Raw genomic sequence first — 21,695 nt, forward strand, 5'->3', positions numbered from 1 at the left:
GTATCCCTTTTCTTAAATGGGCCTGGGTATTAAGGACATTTTACAACCTCGGATTCTAAAAAAATTGAACCAGAGTTCTCCTTCTGCTGCAAACTTCATCTGCAGAAATTTTAGTTGTTAGAATGATGGAAGGTATTTGATTATTCAAAGTGTATATAAGCCATAAATCTATATTTAAGCATTTTTGGCATTATGCCTCACGGTGTACAGTTTCAAAGTTCTTTACTTGGAGATCCTGCCAGTTAGCATTTCTTTTTTCTTTCTGGCTGACATAACTAAACAGAAACTGTCAGTCTGCCGCATAAGCACAATGTCCTATTTGCACCATGCTACATGTTGCACCCTAAATACAGGTATAACATGGTGCAAAAGGTGGAATTAACCTTTTAAGAAACATCTGTTTAAGACCAGGCAGACCAGAGAAAAAGTGATCTATTTTCTACACTCAGTGCCGGTTCACACTTCAGCGATGTCAGACATTACATGTGATTCGCACCGCACTGCTCTGTGAGAAAACTCAATAAACTACCTATAGCGTTCATTGAGAACTACAAGCCGACAGCCGCAAAAGATGGTCAGTACTTGTAGTTTTCACATTCACAGAACTCATTGGGGTTACACTGCCCCCTACAGGAGTAGGACACTAGGCAGAAAATAATTCTGGCTACACCCATGGGCAGTCCCAGGTGTATACTCCCTCTCTCTGCTATAGCCACTCACACAGTTTTTTTCTGGCTAGTCAGGAGTAAGGACCTAGTTCCCTGCTGGGATCTTTGATCCTGGCAAACTTTTTTCTTTTAGATTTTTCCTGTGAGATCTAAACTCAACTACTCAGCTCCGCGCTAGGTCGGCTGTGACATAGCCCCACTTGATGGGGGCTGGCCTGCGAGTTTAATGCCTCTCAAGGTCGCATACGACTGGGTCCTGGCCCGAGTCGCAGCGTTCCGTCTGGCCGACAGCACCCCATTTTCATTGAGAGGGGTTCTGTGTGGAGCGGTGCCCGTTTAGTTCCTGGTATGGTGAGTAGCTGCCCCCCTCTCCCCCTGGAAGGTTTTGGGGTGGACGTGGGGCCCTCCTTGGGACAGCTGGATCCCGGGTTCCCCTCCTTCCCACAGGCACCTCCCCTTGCCGAATCCCTCACCTGCCACTCCCTCCACATATGCTGGGGTTGTTTGGGTGGTCTTGCCACTGTTCCCGGGGTTTGCGGGGGGGGTTGGGGGTTGCGCCGCCAGCGACCGGGCGATTGACTGTGTGGGGGGGGGGAGGAAGGAACCTGCAGCGGCCCCACATCTTACCTGGATCTGTCCCTGAGGCCTGGTCTCGCTCCTGGGTCCCTGTATGCATCGTGGTGCCGTATGGGGCCTCCATTTTGTTGTAGTCTGTTTATTCCTATACACGGCGGCCATGTTTGTGTAGTTTGGCGGCCATTTTGCATTTTGCCATTGAAAATGGGGGCGGCCATGATGGTGAAGCCCTGTGGGCGGCGATTTTGGGGGTGGGAGCCCTTCCTTATTCCCTGGTGCTGACTCCTGGATGATTTTACTTCCTGATCGCTGCATGTGTAGTGCATTATCCTGTTGGCTGCAGGCGCTTGTTTCTGCGGGTGGTGAGTCTGGTGGGGTCCTCTCCCTCTCTGCTGAGGATTGCTTGGTGTTTGTGCCTGGCGAGTGGGTGGTGCTGCCAGAGTGGTGGGTTTTGTCCCATAGCAGTGTTTTTACACTTTTTGTGGGGTCCCCCTGGTCACTCATGGAGTCTTTGGAGCACATTTCCCCACCTGATCCCCTCTCTGAGGCTGCGGGACTCTCCGGGTCCCAACCATCCATCCATGCACTGACTTTGGTCGTGGAGTCCCTTGTGTCCCGGGGTGGAGGTGGCTTGCGGGTGACGGGCTAGCAAAAAGCGCCCTCCGCCTTCCCCTGCCTCATATGTCTCCTCAGATCATGAATCTGATTCGGCTGCCGTGGACGTAGATCACCCTGCTGGGTCTGCAACCACGCGCCCGGAATCTTCTGATAGTGAGGATGATTCCTCCACGTCTGTGACCACGCACGGAAAGGTGCTGGTGGATGCACTGATTGTTCTGTGTGTGAAACCCTAAAGATGGAGGACGCAGCTGCAGCTGCGACAGAAGCCCCGGTACCCTTTGGCATTCACAAGCCATCCAGAGCGGCAAAGGTGTTTCCTTTCCCTGCCTATTTTGACAGAATTCTCGCTAAAGAGTGGGGACGACCAAAGCGCCACCGTGGGGTCCCTAAGCGCTTTACTAGGCATTACCCCTATGAGGAGTCCCTTCTTAAGAATTGGACTGTGCCACCAGTGGTGGACCATCCAGTTTTCAGATTGAACAAGGCAACCATAAAAGAGTCCCTGGCCTTTAAGGATCTGGCTGACTAGAAGGCAGAGGCTGTGGCCCGCCATATGTACACTCTGGTTGGTTCGGCAATGAGGCCAGTATTCACCATTTGCCCTAGTGTTGCAAACTCTGACCAAGTGGGCTAAGCTCTGCCTGCCTTTGCCCAGCTGGCGGACCAGCTGTTCCAGAGGCTACAGTTGATCTGCGATGCCTCTTTGGATGTGGCTCCCCTGATGGCTCGCCTCTCTGTTTTGCCAGTGGTCCTTCGGCGTTTCTTTTTGCTCAAGTGCTGGTCTGGGGATCAGACTTCAAAAAAGGCCCTAAATGTTCTTCCTTTTCAAGGAGATTGCCTGTTTGGAGCTACCCTGGATGACATCACAGGTCTCACAGGGGGGAAGAGTACCTTTCTACTACTAAGAGCAAGGAACCTCGTCGTAGACGTGGGCCTTCCTTTTTAGCTCATAAGAAGTTTTTTCGTCCCTCTAGATCGACTGACATGGGCACGAAGCCTTTCAGGGCCTCTTCAGGAGGATCCAAAAGTACCTGGTCTGGCAAGCCAAGATCGGGCTTCTCCAGACCCGTGGATAAGACTCCTTCAGCATGAAGGTGCACCCTCAACCGTATCGGGGGGTGAGGGGACATTTTCGCTGGTTCCTGGATCCGTGGACTTCCCTGGTACAAGACAACTGGGTCCACGAAGTCATTCAGTCTGGCCACAAGATCGAGTTTTGCTCTTGTTCCCCGGCAAGGTTGAAAGCTATGAAATCTACTTCTAGAAGATCTACCATCATACGTGGAAGCCGTACATTGCGTGGTGTGAGTCTCTTGAGGTTCATCATCGCTCCTTCTTGGTGGCTCAGATCTTAACCTTCCTTCAACGGGGGGTTGAATAGAAGTTGGGCTTGAGTACCATCAAGGGCCAGGTGTCGGCTTTAGCAGTCTTCTTACAATGACTTTTGGCCACACACTCCCTGGTGTGTACCTTTCTTCAGGGTGTCCAACATTTGGTCCCTCCAGTGCGGTCTCCGTTGCCGCCTTGGAATCTTTCAGCTCTACAGAAGCCTCCTTTTGAAAATATTCGGGAGATTCCCCTGCTTACGCTGTCCCAGAAGGTGGTCTTTTTGGTGGCTATCACCTCTGCGGGCAGGGTGTCGGAATTGGCGGCGTTATCCTGTCATTCACCCTATCTGGTGATTCACAGGGATAAGGTGGTTCTTCGCCCCCCTGTCCGTCTTTCCTTCCAAAGTTTGTCTCTGATTTTCATTTGGATGAAGACATCGGATTGCCTTCCCTGTGTCCCAGGCCTAAACATCCGAAGGAAATTGCCTTGCATGCCTTGGATGTGGTCTGGGCAATTAGGGTGTACCTGGCAGTTACGGAGTCTTTCGGGAAGTCAGACTCTCTATTTGTGTTTACGGATGGACCTCGAAAAGGGTTGTCCGCTTCCTCTGTGACCATTTCCAGATGGATCAGACAGACCGTGGTTCAGGCCTATTCCATCAGGGGTCAGGTTCCTCCTTTCCCTGTCAAGGCGCACTCTACTAGGGCACTTGGTGCCTCCTGGACCTTTCGTCATTAGGCGTCAGTGACACAGGTTTTCAACCTGATCGTTGGTGCACACTTTTACAAAGTTTTATAAAAAGGATGTGTTGACATCTGTGGATGCTTCCTTTTGGCCACAAGGTTTTGAAGGCTACTGTTTAAGAGCACCTGATCCTCTTTGAGGGTGTATTGTTTAGTTGAGCTCCTGTTGCCTGGTTGCCTAATGTTTAGCCTTGTTTAACACTGTTTTGGGACTTCCCAATGGTTATGAATAGCAGGAGCTGTGTCCGTCAATGAACGAAAAAGAAAATAGGATTTTTGACTTACCATAAAATCCATTTCTCTGATGTTCATTGATGGACACAGCACTCACCCCTCTGTGGAGTTATAATTCTCCTGACACTGCTTGTAACAAAACTGAATGGCTATAGCAGAGAGAGGGAGTATACCCCTGGGACTGCCCATGGGTGGATCCAGAATTATTTTCTGCCTAGTGTCCTACTCCTGTAGGGGCACTATAACCCAATGGTTATGAATACCAGGAGCTGTGTCTGTCAATGAACATCAGAGAAATTGGCTTTATGGTAAGCTAAAAATCACATTTTTATTTATTTTTTTAAATTGTGACACAGTGAGTTGTGGTAGAAGATCCCCCGCTCCCTGTCACAACGGGGGATCGGGTGTGTGTGTGTGTGTGTGTGTGTGTGTGTACCGGTGCTACAGTATCAGCCCTGAATATGGGTGTAACATGTTACAAAATGTGAACTTATCTTTTAAAGAGCAATCTCTGTTAGTAAAGTAACCCAGAGGTAATGAATGGGCAGTTCGAAACAGTGGTCAGAGGTTTATGACAACTATATCGTTTTTTAATTAGGTTGGTGGCTAGATTTTTCCCATAATTCTTAAAAAATGTATTGTGTGAGGAGCTGACAGGTGCCTTTTAACATTTTTTATTTATTTTATATTGCTACACATCCAGCGTCTCAGTACGTGTGTATGTATATTGTATATGCATCATGACTGCAGATTCTTTTTTTATTTCCAACTCTCCCATCACAGAAATATTAGCATGAAGGGAAGAAATTAGGCTTTATTTTTTTGTGATTACAAAGCCTCCCAAAATAACAACTAAAGAACTACAGGCACTAGTTCAGCAGCATTTCTCATAACATTATAGTCAAATAATTTTAAGTAGGAAGTCAATGGTAATTCAATTTTTTTTTTTTTATGGTAAAAGAAGTAAAATAATTTGCCACCTCCCCTTTGCCTTTATGGACATCGCCATACCACAATCAATATTTAGTTGGCTCAAAGCTCAGCAGTGCGATCAGGAGAGTTGCTGTTTACAAGGCATTTCTTTTTTTTTTTTCCCTGGAAAATTAGGAAACACCTAGATTGATGTAGAATTGGACTCTTTTTGTTGTTCAGACTCCCTATGAGCTCCCTACTAATCAGCTTTCTTTAGCTGAGAAGAACTATAGCACATCAGAGGTTTTCAAAGGCTAGGGCTGTTTTACACTTGCTTCTCAATAAGAGAAATTCACCAACTACGGAGCCTCTGGAGTTAGGGTCAATCAACAGAAACAACTGGACATTACTGTTTATCTGAAGATATTTCTGCTTTTTCAGTGAGTTGTACTGTTTGAATTTAGAGTTTGAAGTTTTGAAATAGTATGTTTTGTTATATATTTTTTTTCCTTCCCATTACTTTTTTTTTACACCCAAAAGTTATGTTCATCACATAGGTAATAGCTTAGGATAATGCAAAGGGTATACATAGTTAATTTCTAACACAGTTAAATGGTTTCAAAATGGGACACCATATCATATTAAAGTAATATTGCATAGATCTTCTCCTTCGTATGACCAATAACTAACGTTAAGTTAGGTAAAATGAAATGGGAAGAACAAGGATACTTGTGAGAAAGGAGGGTAAGGAAGAAGCAGAGAACAAAAAGATGTGCTAACATCCAATAGAATAGGTTTTCTATTTATAACTTTCATTATAACGATATAGTACATCTGAATACAAGGACATGTACCTCAGAGTGGAAAAGGGTTCTATGAATAAACATCGCAAACAATCTTATGTGGGTATGCAATGCCTAAACCAGCAGGATGGGGGGCAAAAGCAGAGGAAGTCAGCAGTTAGGGCCGGTTCACACTTGTTCGATGCGGGAAGGCTGCAAATTCGCAGCCTGTTCCCGCATCGCATCCGCACAAGAGGCAGTTCACACTGCCATATGCGATACGCAGGGGGTGTCAATTAAACGCACCCCCAGTTTGATCGCATATCGCAGTGCGATCTGACAGTTCGCAAAGGATCGGATCGCACAAGTGTGAACCACTGTGCGATCCGATCCTGATGCGGCTGAAAAAATGGCTCCTGTGCATCTTTGGTGCGGGTGCAGTGCGAATTTAGCCATACAAAGTGTATGGCTGAATTTGCATCTGCACAGGAGATTGCATGTAATGAAGGAGCAGTGCGCTCTGAATTACATGCGATCTCCGCAGCCGCACAAATGTGAACCAGGGCTAATCACACAAATTTTGGTCCACTTACAGTGTGCATTTACAAATAAGAGTTCATATTTAATGTAAATATTTAAGGTTTATAGCACTGATAATAAAGAAGGGTCATCCTTTTTTTGTTTCCACATGCTTGCCACTAATAGCCTAACTGCTATCAGTCTGTGTGTGGGAAAGGTCTGTGCCTTGTAGGGCCATGATTCAATCCCTATTCCGAAGAGGGCCAATGCCGGTTCATAGGTACAGGTGATATAAATACCTAAACTGATAAAATAAAAAACTTCTCTCCAAAAGGTACTTAACTTTTCAGTGCTTCACCAAATATGTTGCGGAGAGCCAATATGTCCACCGTGTCTAGGATGTTTTTGTGCAATTTCCCAGTGAGCTTTACATCTGGAGGCCTTAAGATGTCAGTGTACTTCCTAATGCCGTTGCTTGACTGTTAAAGTAAACTCAAGTTCTTTTGCCCATTTTTTCATAGTCACTAGGTTCATTGAAAGATTAGAGCTGGAAGGAAGTTGGTAGGTGAATATGATCCCCTTCTGTATACGTAGATCTGTGGCCATTATAGAAAGTTAAGAGTCTTCCTTATCCTTTACTTGTGAAAAGTAAAAAAAAAAAAAAAGGTTGAATTTGAAGTGATTTGTAAAAAAAAATACTTGCAAAGGAGATCATAAGCGGCAAAAGTGTGTCAAATGAACTTGAACTTTGCGAACTTTTGCCACATTTCAGGCTTCAAACATAAAGATATAAAACTGTAATTTTTTTGTGAAGAATCAACAACAAGTGGGACACAATCATGAAGTGGAACGAAATTTATTGGATATTTCAAACTTTTTTAACAAATAAAAAACTGAAAATTGGGCGTGCAAAATTAATTCAGCCCCCTTATGTTAATACTTTGTAGTGCCACCTTTTGCTGCGATTACAGCTGTAAGTTGCTTGGGGTATGTCTCTATCAGTTTTGCACATGGAGAGACTGAAATTTTTGCCCATTCCTCCTTGCAAAACAGCTCAAGCTCAGTGAGGTTGGATGGAGAGCGTTTGTGAACAGCAGTTTTCAGTTCTTTCTACAGATTCTCGATTGGATTCAGGTCTGGACTTTGACTTGGCCATTATAACACCTGGATATGTTTATTCGTGAACCATTCCATTGTAGATTTTGCTTTATGTTTTGGATCATTGTCTTGTTGGAAGACAAATCTCCGTCCCAGTCTCAGGTCTTTTGCAGACTCCATCAGGTTTTCTTCCAGAATGGTCCTGTATTTGTCTCCATCCATCTTCCCATCAATTTTAACCATCTTCCCTGTCCCTGCTGAAGAAAAGCAGGCCCAAACCATGATGCTGCCACCACCATGTTTGACAGTGGGGATGGTGTGTTCAGGGTGATGAGCTGTGTTGCTTTTATGCCAAACATAACGTTTTGCATTGTTGCCAAAATGTTCGATTTTGGTTTCATCTGACCAGAGCACCTTCTTCCACATGTTTGGTGTATCTCCCAGGTGGCTTGTGGCAAACTTTAAACGACACTTTTTATGGATATCTTTAAGGAATGGCTTTCTTCTTGCCACTCTTCCATAAAGGCCAGATTTGTGCAGTATACGACTGATTGTTGTCCTTCGGACAGAGTCTCCCACCTCAGCTGTAGATCTCTGCAGTTCATCCAGAGTAATCATGGGCCTCTTGGCTGCATCTCTGATCAGTCTTCTCCTTGTATGAGCTGAAAGTTTAGAGGGACGGCCAGGTCTTCGTAGATTTGCAGTGGTTTGATACTGCTTCCATTTCAATATTATCGCTTGCACAGTGCTCCTTGGGATGTTTAAAGCTTGGGAAATCTTTTTGTATCCAAATCCGGCTTTAAACTTCTCCACAACAGTATCTCGGACCTGCCTGGTGTGTTCCTTGTTCTTCATGATGCTCTCTGCGCTTTAAACGGACCTCTGAGACTATCACAGTGCAGGTGCATTTATACGGAGACTTGATTACACACAGGTGGATTCTATTTATCATCATTAGTCATTTAGGTCAACATTGGATCATTCAGAGATCCTCACTGAACTTCTGGAGAGAGTTTGCTGCACTGAAAGTAAAGGGGCTGAATAATTTTGCACGCCCAATTTTTCAGTTTTTTTATTTGTTAACAAAGTTTGAAATATCCAATACATTTTTTTCCACTTCATGATTCCCACTTGTTGTTGTTTCTTCACAAAAAATTACAGTTTTATATCTTTATGTTTGAAGCCTGAAATGTGGCAAAAGGTCGCAAAGTTCAAGGGGGCCGAATACTTTCACAAGGCACTGTATGTAGATCCAGAGTTGTAGCTTTGGAATACTGTAACAATGTGATTTTAAGGCATACAGAGTGCTTGAACTGAAAACTGCTTTTTTATTTCCCCATATATAGAAGTTTATAGTTTTTTTGAAGGCTCTTTAAAGCTGAACTCCAGAAAGGATCTGTATTGGACCAGCTTGGCACAATGTAAGTATGCATATGGTATACCTCAGTGGCTTCTATGGAAGCTTTAAACCAGGTCCTCTAGTGATTTTACAGCTTCTACAGAGACCATTCAGGTATCGTATATGCATACTTACATTGTCCCAAATAACATGAGTAAAGGTGTGGAAAAATAAACATCTTAGTTAAAGTAATTCTCCCTGTCCAGGAGGCCTGATTTATGTAGGTCTTTACATAAAGCGGTCACTTTTACTAGTAATGCACCATAGTTGATCCTAAATAGGGCGTGGAAGTCAAATTAATCCCTAGATATTTTAGTGAAGAGGAAGGTGCACATGAGAACAAAGAAAACAAGTTATAGTAGATTTAAACTAGAACTATAACCAAAACATTGTTTTAATTTTTTGCAGAGTATGGAGAAGGTTATAACTCTTGTCAGATTTTTTTTTTTTTGCCATCTGTGTCCCATTGAGGAGATTTATCTTCACTTTCTGTCTCATAGCCAAAACAGGAGGAGAGAAGAAATTTATGAAAATTAAAGGAACCCCTTGGGGCCCACCAAGGTCACCAGAACTAGTGTCCCCTTCGGAAGATTCCTCCTCCATTATATTTCTGGGGGGAACCCAAAATTTGGGATTTTATTTTAGTTTCACTTTCATTAATAATGGTAAACAGGAAAAATTGGCGGAATCTCCCTAAGTGCCGGTTCACACTAATACGACTTGTCAGACGACTTGGTCAGCCTGGCAAGTCGTGCACCGTCGCGGTCATTAAGTAGTACAGGACCGGTTCTAATAGGAGCGACACAAGTCGCTCCGACTTAGAAAAACGGTCCTGTACTACTTTGGGGCGACCTGGAGGCGACTTGCATTGACATTCATTTTATGAAGTCCGTGCAAGTCGCACCGAAGTCGTGCTGCACGCGACTTCACAGATCGCCCCCTAAGTCGGAGCGACCTAGTGTGAACCGGCACTAACGGTCACAGATGTCAATAAAAACCTGACAAGTGTTCTAATCCATCTCTGTCCAAAACTCATAACAAATTTGCCATTGGTTATGAGGTGTCGGACGTATTGCTAACATCTGGGACTTGGACTGGGAGTTGTTTTTTGTAAAGGGAGATTGTTCCTTATCCCAGAAGTAGTTTTGCAAAGCAGCTAAGGGATGGCAAGTATTCCTTAGGGAAATCTATAAGTCTCCAGCATGAAATGTTGACCTGTACTTCCAACTGTAAATCCTGAAATTACTTTGTTAAAGCCAATGACCTCTGCTAAGGGTTCTTCTAGGCTACTAGGGCAAAAATAAATATGTCCCATTGGGCACCCCTGTCTAGTGCCATTGATAGTATGTTATGTTGGTAAGTCACAGAAATATAATGTCACTAATTATTTTCAGTCCTGGGAACTGAACATTCCATGGCCTTCTTTTTTGGTTAAAAAATACATGACAACAGTTTTTATCATGGAATCACAATGGAACATGTGCTTTATATATTTTTTTCCAAATGAGCTCTATCCATTGGGTGGTCTAATTTTAGGACTAGGCTAGGGTCCATGTAATAATCAGTTTTTAATGACAGGTCTCCGCTTTGAAAACAAGAAGTCTATTCCCTTAAAAGGGAAATCTGTCACAATGGTAAATGCCAGAAGAATACTACTTTGATTTTCTGGCTGTCTAGTCTTTCCAGGCCAGTAAAGTTTAAACTATTTAGCTTTACTGTGGGTGATATTACTGCCCTAGGACTGATATGCACACCAAGCGTCATAGAATAGGACTGATATGCACACCAAGCGTCATAGAATAGGACTGATATGCACACCAAGCGTCATAAAAGTCTGAGGCTTTCTGCACAGAGCATTTCCTTCACAAGCCTTTCAAGAAATCATGGTCCTAAGGGCTGGTCAACACTTGTTTTTCTAAACGTCTGGAAGATTTATTTGCATACTTGGTGTATTTTTAAAGCCAAACTCCATGTAAATTGAGAAAAAAAAAAAATAAATTCACCCTTGCAGTGACGATCAGACATCCAAGAGAATAGGTTTGTCATTTAGTTATCGGTTTCTCCACTCCCAGGTGGCTCCATCGCTCTCTTCCTCTGCCAGAAACTCTGGTCTTTGGGCAAAGTGGCTGCATCATCATGTAAAATGTAGGTATATTTACCCCGTATTGTACATTTTGGAGGTTGGAGTGTGATAGGAGCCTGTATTAGCCCACAGGGGCTGCAAGGGCCCTACTTAAGTGAGGTATAAGATTTTCTCCTTAATCCCCTACCTATAATCTCTTCCCCTAGACCTAACGAGCAATAGCGTTAGTGGCTCTAAAGGCGGCACAGTGGTGTAGTGGTTAGCACTTTCACCTAGCAGCAAGAGGGTCGCTGGTTCGAGTCCCAACCACGACACTACCTGCCTGGAGTTTGCATGTTCTCCCTGTGCCTGCGTGGGTTTCCTCCGGGTACTCCGGTTTCCTCCCACACTCCAAAGACATGCTGGTAGGTTAATTGGATCCTGTATAAAGAAAATTGGCCCTACTGTGTATGTATGTGAGTTGGGGACCTTTTAGATTGTAAGCTCCTTGAGGGCAGGGACTGATGTGAATGTACAATGTATATGTAAAGCGCTGCGTAAATTGCGCTATATAAGTACCTGAAATAATAATAATAATAATAATAATAATAAAGGTTTTTTCTCTACAATAGGTAAAAAACCTGCATGCACCCCCCCCCCCCAAATACTTGCATAAGCAAATAAAGAAAAAAAGAGATGCTACTGAGAGGCAGGTAGCATCATATAACTGGGACTACATCTAATCCTTCATCATTCCACCATTCAGGTATGGGTCAGGATACCAAAATGCTACATAACACAAAAAGATGGCGAAAGCACCCCAACAAAAAGCATGTATAACGCGGCCCTAGATGGTATGTGAAATTAAACCCTTCAATACTTGAGCCCCATTCTCCATCCAGAGATGTGCACGAGAGCAGCGGCTCTCTTTCTGCTATGGACAGAGAGGCAGCAGTGGGATCCATTGGCTCCAGCCAGTGAGGAGAGAGCGGGGGGCGGGTCTGAGCTGCGCTCTCTGTATCAATGGACACACAGAGCTGGCTCAGGAGCGAGCACGCACAAGTGCCCCCAGGGAAAGCGGCTTGCTATGGGGATGTTTAGTAGGGGGAGGAGCCAGGAGCACCCACAGGGGAGCCAAAAAAAGGAGGATCATGACTGCACTGTGCAAAACAATTGCACAGGTAAGTATAACATGTTTGTTATTTTTTTTATTTATTTATTTTTTTCAATTGCCTTTAGAATTACTTTAATCACAATAAGACCGCATTCACACTGAAGCGGCACGACTCTGTACTACTTTGGGGGCGACTTGTGAAGTCCTGTGCACCGCGACTTTGGCGCGACTTGCACGGACTTCATAAAATGAATGTCTATGCAAGTCGCTCCGAGGTCGCCCCGAAGTAGTACAGGACCCTTTTTCTAAGTCAGAGCGACTTGTGTCGCTCCTATTAGAACAGGTCCTGTAGCGGTCAATGGACCGCGATGGACCGCAACTTGTCAGGCTGACAAGTCACCTGACAAGTCGCGGCAGTGTGAATGGAGTCTGAGAGAGTATTTCTCGTAGATATAAACCTTTCAAAAACAAAATATGCTTGCTTCCTAAAATGTCCACAAAGTGTGTTTTAAAGATTCCAATTCTCTGACTTTTGTATAGACATCGGCAAATAATTTAAAAACCATTTGCCAGATGGATGCAGCCAAACAATCACTGTTTCAAAGAGATGTTTGCCTGACATAAATGATGTAATGAGGGTATCACGTCATCATCATCCATCTACTCTTCCTTTGTGTCTCTTTAATGAAAACGATCTTTTTAATGAAAGGTTCCATAATGATAGAGCCAAATGTACTATTAAGAAAAATGTTAAATCATTTCCAGGTTTTCTGCGATCCAGAGCTGTTTGGGGTAATTTTTCATATTATGTTTTTTGATTTACTATCCGAATAAATACCATATTCCAGCTACTGTAGGTCCGGTAATTTTGTAGCCTAGAAGACTTTGTGAAAGCTAAAATGTAAACTAGCAACATAGTTAAATATACAGAAGTTTAACTTTACAGAATAACCCCGCTAGGGACTATTTATTTTTAGGACCAACTCCAGCCAAAATGTTTTATTTCATCTTTGAGTGGGTAGGGGTTAGAGCCTCTTCGTCTGTTGGCAAGATTTCCCTGCCAACACATTTTAAGTGGAGTGAGGAAGGGTTAGAATTTCTGCCAATGTTTTTGTTGTCGTCTGTGCTTGCTTGTCTCACTGACAACCGCATGACCCATCATATCCTGGGGTCACAGGGAATTGAATTGAGAGGAGGTCTCCCCAAAAGAGTCAGATGGATATCAAACCCTGCCAGAATTTTTAACTCATCCCAATTTATCCAAAACAAAAATAACCGTAGTATCAATCTGCCTACGACTCTGGATCTACTGAAAGTTTTGACGTGCTTTTCATTGGAATAACCTTTGCCTATGCATTTTCTTCATATGTGCAGTTTCAATTTTGCTAATACAGTAAAACCTTGGATTGCGAGCATAATTCGTTCCGGAAACATGCTTGTAATCCAAAGCACTCTTATATCAAAGCGAATTTCCCCATAAGAAATAATGGAAACTCGGATGATTCGTTCCACAAGTCCTTCAGTTTATAGTTTATATACAAAGACTATAGCAATGTGATTGTTATTGGTTGTGTAACCATAAAATGTCCATCCACAATATGCAGCCTTCCCAAGGGGATTAGAAGCAAAATCTAGCAGAGCTACAGAATATAAGAGAGATGAAAGGCGCATCTAAGTGTAGCAATATGGTTACATTTAATGAAGGTTCAACATTTAGCAACTCACATGGTTGATGATTAAAATAGGCGCATCTAAGTATGCCGGCATCCGGGGTAAAGCTGTCCACATAGACCGTCCTCTGAACCACCGACTCTCACCACTGTCAGTCTGCAATCGTGACCGGGAAGAATAGCCTGCAGTAGAGCGATCTGAAAGTGAGGCTTTGAATCACTCGTGGAGTGCAGCGGGGAAGGGATGATGAAGATGGCTGTGCAGAGGACGGTCTATGTGGACAGCTTTACCCCGGATGCCGGCATACTTAGATGGCTAATGATTAAAACAGGCCCATGTGAGTTGCTACATATTGAACCTTCATTAAATGTAACCATATTGCTACACTTTAGAGGCTCCTCTCTTCTTTTTTATACCTGACGCTACTTGTATATCAAGTCAAAATTTATTTTAAAAATTTGCTTGTCTTGCAAAGCGCTCTCAAACCAAGTTACTCTCAAACCAAGGTTTTACTGTAAAGTGAAAGATGTGTGCCTGGAGTTTGCATGTTCTCCCTGTACCTGCGTGGGTTTTCCCATGGGCACTCCGGTTTCCTCCCACACACCAAAGACATACTGACAAGTTAATAGGCTCCTGTCCAAATTGGCCCTACTGTGTGAACGTGAGTTGGCGAACCTATGGCACACGTGCCACAGCTGGCACGCAGAGCCCTCTCTGTGGGCACGCCAGCTATACAGGGAAGCTGCCGCCGCTGATGCCTGCGCTCTCTAATCCTTCCTCCCCCGCACAGCGGTGGCGCTGTGACAAGGGGAGAAGCAGGCGTGGGCTGTCAGTGTTTTTCCCCCGCTCACCCCCCTTCTTCTGTCTAGCAGCGCTGGACAGGGACAGAGGGGTGCTTGCAGAGATCGGCTTCCACTCTGATTCCTCCTGCCTCCCCACTGGCTGGAGCCAGAGACCAATGAGGAGCTTGACAAGTGCACCATAGGATATGTAGTCCTGGAAGACTATGGGTCCAGTTTAATGTCCAGCCCAGCTCCCCCCGCACGGCAAAGCTAGGGGAGTGAGAAATGCAGCAGGGCTGTGACAAGGGGAGAAGCAAGCGTGGGCTGTTAGTGTATTTCCCCTTCCCGCCACCCTTCTTCTGTCAAGAAGTGCTGGACAGGGACAGAGCAGCGCTTGCAGAGATTGCTGCCTGCTCTGATTCCTCCTGCCTCCCTAATGGCTGCAGCCAGGGACCAATGAGGAGGTTGACAAGTGCACCATGGGACATTTAATTTCAGAAGACTATGGGTATAACGTCCAGCCCAACATCACCACCTGGAGAGAGAGAGAGAGAAAAGAGTCATTGCTGCAAGGGAGAGAGACTGAAGCAGCACACTGTGAGCCAGGGGACAGGGAGGCTGCCAGGATACTGCCCCTGCAATGCCAGTTTCGGTCGTCGCCACGGGCAACCGAGAGTGAGTGGACATCTGTTCGGAGGAAGCATTGTTGCTGTGTTGCTGGGATTGGCGAGAGTCCCTTGCGGCAGTTATCTCTGTGGCTGTTACTAAATGCAGTGTTGGCACTTTGAAAAAAATAGGTTGGTTTTGTGTCGCAGTTTTGGCGCTCTGGCTCAAAAAGGTTCGCCATCACTGCCCTAGATTGTAAGCTCCTTGAGGGCAGGGTCTCATGTGAAAGTAGAATAAATATGTGAAGCACTGCATAAATTGACAGTACTATAAATACCTGTAATAAATAAAATAAAAATAAAAGTGTGCTATGACCATGAGGTCCTGGAATACACCTGTACTACATAGAAACTTCTATTGCTGGCACATGGCCTATGCTTAACCACTTTACGACCGCTCACATTGCTGCTACTGCGGCAATGTGGCTCGTTATCGTCAAGCGACGTAGACCTACGTCGCTGGACTCCTCCCCTTGTGGGCGGCGCACGAGTACCGCCGGAGGCTCGCTCCCGCTGTATTCAGTTACAGCGGGAGTCGGGCCAGGGGAGGAGCGGCGGTGATCACAGCTGCTCTTCCCCGATCGTCGGTGATCGAGTGTGCAGATCCGCCCGCTTGTGTAAACAAAGCGTGCGGCTCTCCTAAGTGACAGGCAGGTCAGATTGCAGGGTTCAGCATAGCTGAACCTGCGATCTGTCCCTGTGTCACTCAGTCACCTCCCCCCACACAAGTCAGTAAGCACCAGGCATACATTAACCCCTTGATCACCAATAAAAATTAACCCCTTCCCTGCCAGTGTCATTTTTACAGTAACATTGCATATTTATAGCACTGATTACTGCAGTAATGTCACTGGTACCCCCAAGTGTCAAAAATGTCAGTCAAGGGTCCGATCTGTCCACCGCAATGTCGCAGTCCTACAAAAACAAAATCGCCGCCATTACTAGTTAAAAAAAAAAAACAATAAAAATGACATAAATTTCCCATAGTTAGTAGCTGCGATAACATTTGCGCAAACCAATCAAAATACGCTTATTACGATTTTTTTTTTACAAAAAATATGTAGCAGAAAACAAATTGGCAAAAAAAGTTAAAAAATTTTTGATTTTTAATTTTTTTTGGGGGGAAATTCATATAAAAAAATGTGAAAAATTTTATTTTTTTCAAAATTGTGGCTATTTTTTGTATATAGCGCAAAAAGTAAAAATCGCACAGTTGATCAAATACCACCAAAAGAAAGCTCTATTTGTGGGGAAAAAAAGGACATACATTTAATTTGGGTACAGCATCGCACGACCGCGCAATTGTCCGTTAAAGTAACGCAGTGCCGAATCGCAAAATATGGCCTGGTCAGGAAGGGGGTAAAATCTTGCGGTCTTAAAGCGGTTAAAAAAACGCTCATTGAGAATTTTTTTGTCAAAGACATGTAGCTAAATACATTTTGGCCTAAATATATGACAAAAATTTAATATATTGGATATTTTTTAACTTTTAAAGTAGAAAAATATTGTTATTTTTTCAAAATTGTCGCATTTTTTTATTAATATCGCAAAAAATGAAAAGCACAGAGGTGATCAAATACCACCAAAAGAAAGCTCTGTTTGTGGGAAAAAAAGGACGTAAATTTCGTTTGGGTACAGCGTTGCATGACCGCGCAATTGTCAGTTAAATTCGCACAGTGCTGAATCGCTAAAAAGTGGCCTGGATGTAAGACAGCAAAATCCTCCGGTGGTAAAGTGGTTAATCTGGGCTTTTTCTGCATTCCAACGTCACCTTTTGGCCAAGAGTCTTCATTCTGCCAATGTTTCACGCAATGTATTGCAAACCTGGAAGGAAGACCAGCCAGTGTCATTATTGCAGTGATAGTGCATATTTTTAACACTGATCACTGTATTAAGCTCCATGTACACGGGACGCTGGAAATGGCCGTTTAGGAGCAGTTGCGCGTTTTTTTCAGAAGCCCCTGAACCCATCTACATTTTATCTTATCTGTCCATGTACACCAGGTCGTTTACAGTCATTTGCAGGCAGTTGCGTTCAGGTACTGTTTTTAGAACGCAATTATTTGCGTTTGAACGCGTGTTTCCCGGCGTTTCAAACGCACAAACGCGTCTGAACGCGATGACCCGCGTTTAGCGTTCGCGTTTTTCCATTTTAAAGGGGAATAATTTTTTTGACCTCTAGGAACGCTTCTAAACGCAAACTCCCGCAAGCACTGCTAAACGCCCGCTAAACGCGGGTACAAACGCGACCGAACGGACGTTTCAAACGTCCTAAAAATTCCAGCATTCAAAAGGACTTTTAACAACGTCCCGTGTACATGGAGCCTTAGTGTCACTGGTTCCGTCAAAGTGTCAAAAGTGTCAGTGTCCAATTATCCGCCACAACTTTTTTTTTTTTTTACTTAAAAAATGCTGGTCTTTTTTTGTTTATAGCACAAAAAATAAAAACCTTTAAATGTGTGGATGAAGGAATCTAATCATCATTTTTCATTCAACCTTCTGGTTGAAAACCAAAAAAAAAGATCAAAGTATTGGCTAACTAAAACGTATATGTTAATCTTTTACTCTCATGTGATGTTTTTTTACACCAGAGAACAAATGGACATCTTTTTAACTGAGGCTCTCTTATGTTTGTCCTAGAATTGAGCAGTTTGCACAGCTATACAGCCAGAAGGTTGGGATCAAATCTACCGTATTGCTGAAGACACTTTGGGGAGATTTCTATCTGAATGCCAAAGCCAAGAAGATCATGAAGGGAGCCCAGGTAAGTCAGCTCATTACAGATGAATTTCATAGTTTACATAGTTGTTGAGGTTGAATAAAGACAATAGTCCATCCAGTTCAACCTGTGTAGATGTGTGTGGCCGTAATCATCTCTCATACCCCTTAGTCTCCATTCACACTAATATGACTTGTTAGGCGACTTGGTCAGCCTGACAAGTCGTGCACCGTCGCGGTCCATTGTGTAGTACAGGAACGGTTCTAATAGGAGTGACACAAGTCGCTCCGACTTAGAAAAAGGGTCCTGTACTACTTTGGGGCGACCTGGAGCGACTTGCATAGACATTCATTTTATGAAGTCCGTGCAAGTCGTGCCGAAGTTACGCTGCAGGCGACTTCACAGGTCGCCCCCGAAGTCGTGCCGCTTCAGTGTGAATGCGGTCTTAATGTTCTGATCCTTGAGATGTACGTCCAAGAATCTTTTGAAAGTAGCCGTACTTCCCGCAGAATCCACCTTCATTGTGTCTTTTAGTGGGCCTCAGGTACGAAAGTACCTGAAACAAAAGTCTGTGTACAGGCGGTCCCCGGGTTAAAAACATCCGACATACAAAGGAACTCCTACTTACAAACGGAGACAACAGGAAGTGAGGAGAAATCTACCCTTAGGAAGGGAAATTCACTCCTGTAAGACTTATTGTGGAAAAAAGGCATTTCCAATGGAGCTGTTCCACCAATCCTTGTTTCCACAACAACCCAAAAATGTCAAAATCCAATTGTCATAGGGACAGAAAGTGAGGGGAAATCTTCTAAACAGGGGCACAGACAGAAAAACAAATGTTACAGGGGTGTTAACACTTCCCTATGCTATCCAAAAAAACATAAAATGTATTTTTTTGACTGGAGTTCAACTCAAAAATTTACCTGTTCTGACTTGCAAACAAATTCGACTTAACAAACCTACAGTCCCTATCTTTGTAATCTGGGAACTGCCTGTAATCATTCTTGATTTTAAACAGTCCATAAAGTTTAGCTAGAATCAGTTTTCTATGACAAAGGATATGTTAACCCAACATGTCATATTTCTGATATGTGCCTCTTGTACTATGTACTTGTGTTCAAAAAAGTATCCTGTTGTCTTTGTATTGCTTCCTTTGTGTAAAATATCTGCTGATCCTGCCAGTCCCCTCGCTCTCCTGTTCTGAACTGACCTCGTCCATCTCCGTGTCAACAGTTTTCTGGCTGTGCTGAGAGAACAACCTGCCTGTCCTCCAATGATCAGTCTTCTGCTGACACACAGCCATTCACTGGGAAGATCAATGTACTACTGCTTCTTCACCCTCAGCTTTCTAAGCCCCTTATTCAACTGAGAACAGAGATTAGAAAACAAAAAGAACCCCCCAGAGGGAATGGGACTTTAAGGCCAAAACAACACTAAAGTGTGATTAAAACATGTATTTATTAATTAACCACTTTAATACCGGGCACTTCCCTCCCTTCCCGCCCAGGCCAATTTTCCCCTTTTAGCGCTGTTGCATTTTGAATGACAATTGCGCGGTCATGCAACACTGTACTTACACCAAATTTATATCATTTCCCCCCCACAAATAGAGCTTTCTTTTGGTAGTATTTGATCACCTGTGCGATTTTTACTTTTTGCTAAACAAATAAAAAAAGACAGAAAAGTTTGAAAAAAAAAAAAGTTTTTTTGTTTATGTTATACAATTTTGTAAATAAATAAGTTTTTTCCTGCACTGATGAGCACTGATGAGACTGCACTGACAGGCACTGATGAGGAGGCAATGATGGGGTGGCACTGATGGGGTGGCACTGATAGGCGGCACTGATAGGCGGGACTGATAGGCACTGATATGTGGCACTGATAGGTAGCACTGATATGCAGCATTGGTGGGCACTGATAGGCGGCACTGCTGGGCACTGATAGGCGGCACTGCTGGGCACTGATAGGCGGCATTGATGGGCACTGATAGGCGGCATTGATGGGCACTGATAGGCGGCACTGACGGGCACTGATAGGTGGCACTGACGGGCACTAATGGGCACTGATAGGCAGCACTGGTGGGCACTGATGGGCGGCACTGACGGGCGGCACTGATGGGCACTAATGGGCACTGATAGGCGGCACTGGTGGGCAATAATGGGCACTGGTGGGCGACACTAAAGGATGGCAATGATGGGCACTTGTGGGCAGCACTGATAGGGAGGACACTGGTGGGCATCACTGATGGGGAGGGCAATGGGGGGCTCCCTGAGCCCTGATTGCCATCCCTGGTGGCCATAGTGGGCATCCCTGGGGTCATAGTGGGCATCCCTGGGGTCATAGTGGGCATCCCTGGTGGATCTAGTGGCATCCCCCCCCGAGGGTCTGCACTGGTAATCAATGATCTGATTACCAGTGCCGACCCCCCCCCCTGTCAGGGGAGCCGCCGATCGGCGCTCCTTTACTCGTGCCTGTCAGGCACGAACTAAGGAAAGCCGATCAACGGCTGTTCCTGTTTTACTATGTGACCAGCCGTGATTGGACACGGCTGATCACATGGTAAAGAGCCTCCGTCAGAGGCTCTTTACCGAGATCGGAGATGCAGGGTGTCAGACTGACACCTCGCATCACCGATCGCCGCTCTGCGCGCCCCCGGGGGGTGCCCAGAGCGGTGTTATCCTGCCGCCGTCATATGACGTCCAGTCAGGATAACTCAACCACATTCCCGCCGTCAATTTGTAATAGGGCGGGCGGGAAGTGGTTAATAAATACATGTTTTAATCACACTTTAGTGTTGTTTTGGCCTTAAAGTCCCATTCCCTGTGGGGGGTTCTTTTTGTTTTCTATTTTTTAGGTATGTTGGCCTTATAACACTATGCCCTACTTGGATAAGTGATCCTATTTTTCAAGAACAGAGATTAGGTGCTCACTTATAAAAAAAAGTGGTATCTATAATGTATAATATAATTTATAATGTTTTTAGAAAGGTGCACTTCAGTCAAATGGAATATTAGACCATACTCACCTTATTGGCACCCTTCAATTTCCATGCAGTGCCTGTTAGGTTTTTTAGTATTGACAGCTTCAACACTGAATAGGGTACTTTTCCGAAAAGATTGGGCAGTGTGACAGAAGGCATTGATTGGGGCTAGGTTAGATTTGTGTGAGTACTTGCTAGATGCTTGGGTGCAAGTTTCAGTGCTTGGATAAGGGTCAAGTGTTAACCTCTTGCAGACCGTCGCACGACTATTTACGTCAGCAGTCAGCCCCTCACAGGCAAAGTGACGTAGTACTACGTCGCTAGCCTGTGAGGCTCTAGGGGGCGAGCGCGCGCTCCCGCCCCCACTCGTTCACGGACCCCCCCCCCCGCGCGTGTGAGCGGCAGACCCGATGTCCGCCGCTCACTCGTGATCGTCTGGTACAGCGGGAGAAAGGTAGGCGGCAAATGTAAACAAAGCCGCCTGTCATTCTCCCCTGTGTAAGTGCAGAGATCATACGGTCCTGCTATGCAGGATCATATTTCTCTGTAGTTACACACACAGCCACATCCAATAACAGTAAGAAACACGCCCCTAGGGACACACTTAACCCCTCCTTCTCAAATAAAGTTAACCCCTTCCCTGCCAGTGTCATTTTTACAGTAACAATGCATATGTATAGCACTGATTACTGTAGTAATGTCACTGGTACCCCCAAAAGTGTCAAAAATGTCAGTCAAGGGTCCGATCTGTCCGCCGCAATGTCGCAGTCCCGCAAAAAAAATCGCAGATCGCCGCCATTACTCGTTAAAAAAAAAAAAAA

The 21,695-nt window shown here is 44.6% G+C and overlaps 1 protein-coding gene across 1 annotated transcript in view; it reads left to right on the top strand.

The window, feature by feature from the left end:
- The window catches only part of EFL1 (elongation factor like GTPase 1), a 669,975-nt gene that overhangs the window by 67,329 nt on the left and 580,951 nt on the right, over window positions 1–21,695 (top strand). Inside the window, exon 8 of the mRNA XM_082255636.1 lies at window positions 17,816–17,939. Coding sequence (XP_082111762.1) covers window positions 17,816–17,939 — 124 coding nt within the window. The remainder of the gene's footprint in view (window positions 1–17,815; window positions 17,940–21,695) is intronic.

Source organism: Pelophylax lessonae, assembly GCF_965119305.1.
Source record: "Pelophylax lessonae genome assembly, chromosome: 4".
NCBI classification, from domain to species: Eukaryota; Metazoa; Chordata; class Amphibia; order Anura; family Ranidae; genus Pelophylax; species Pelophylax lessonae.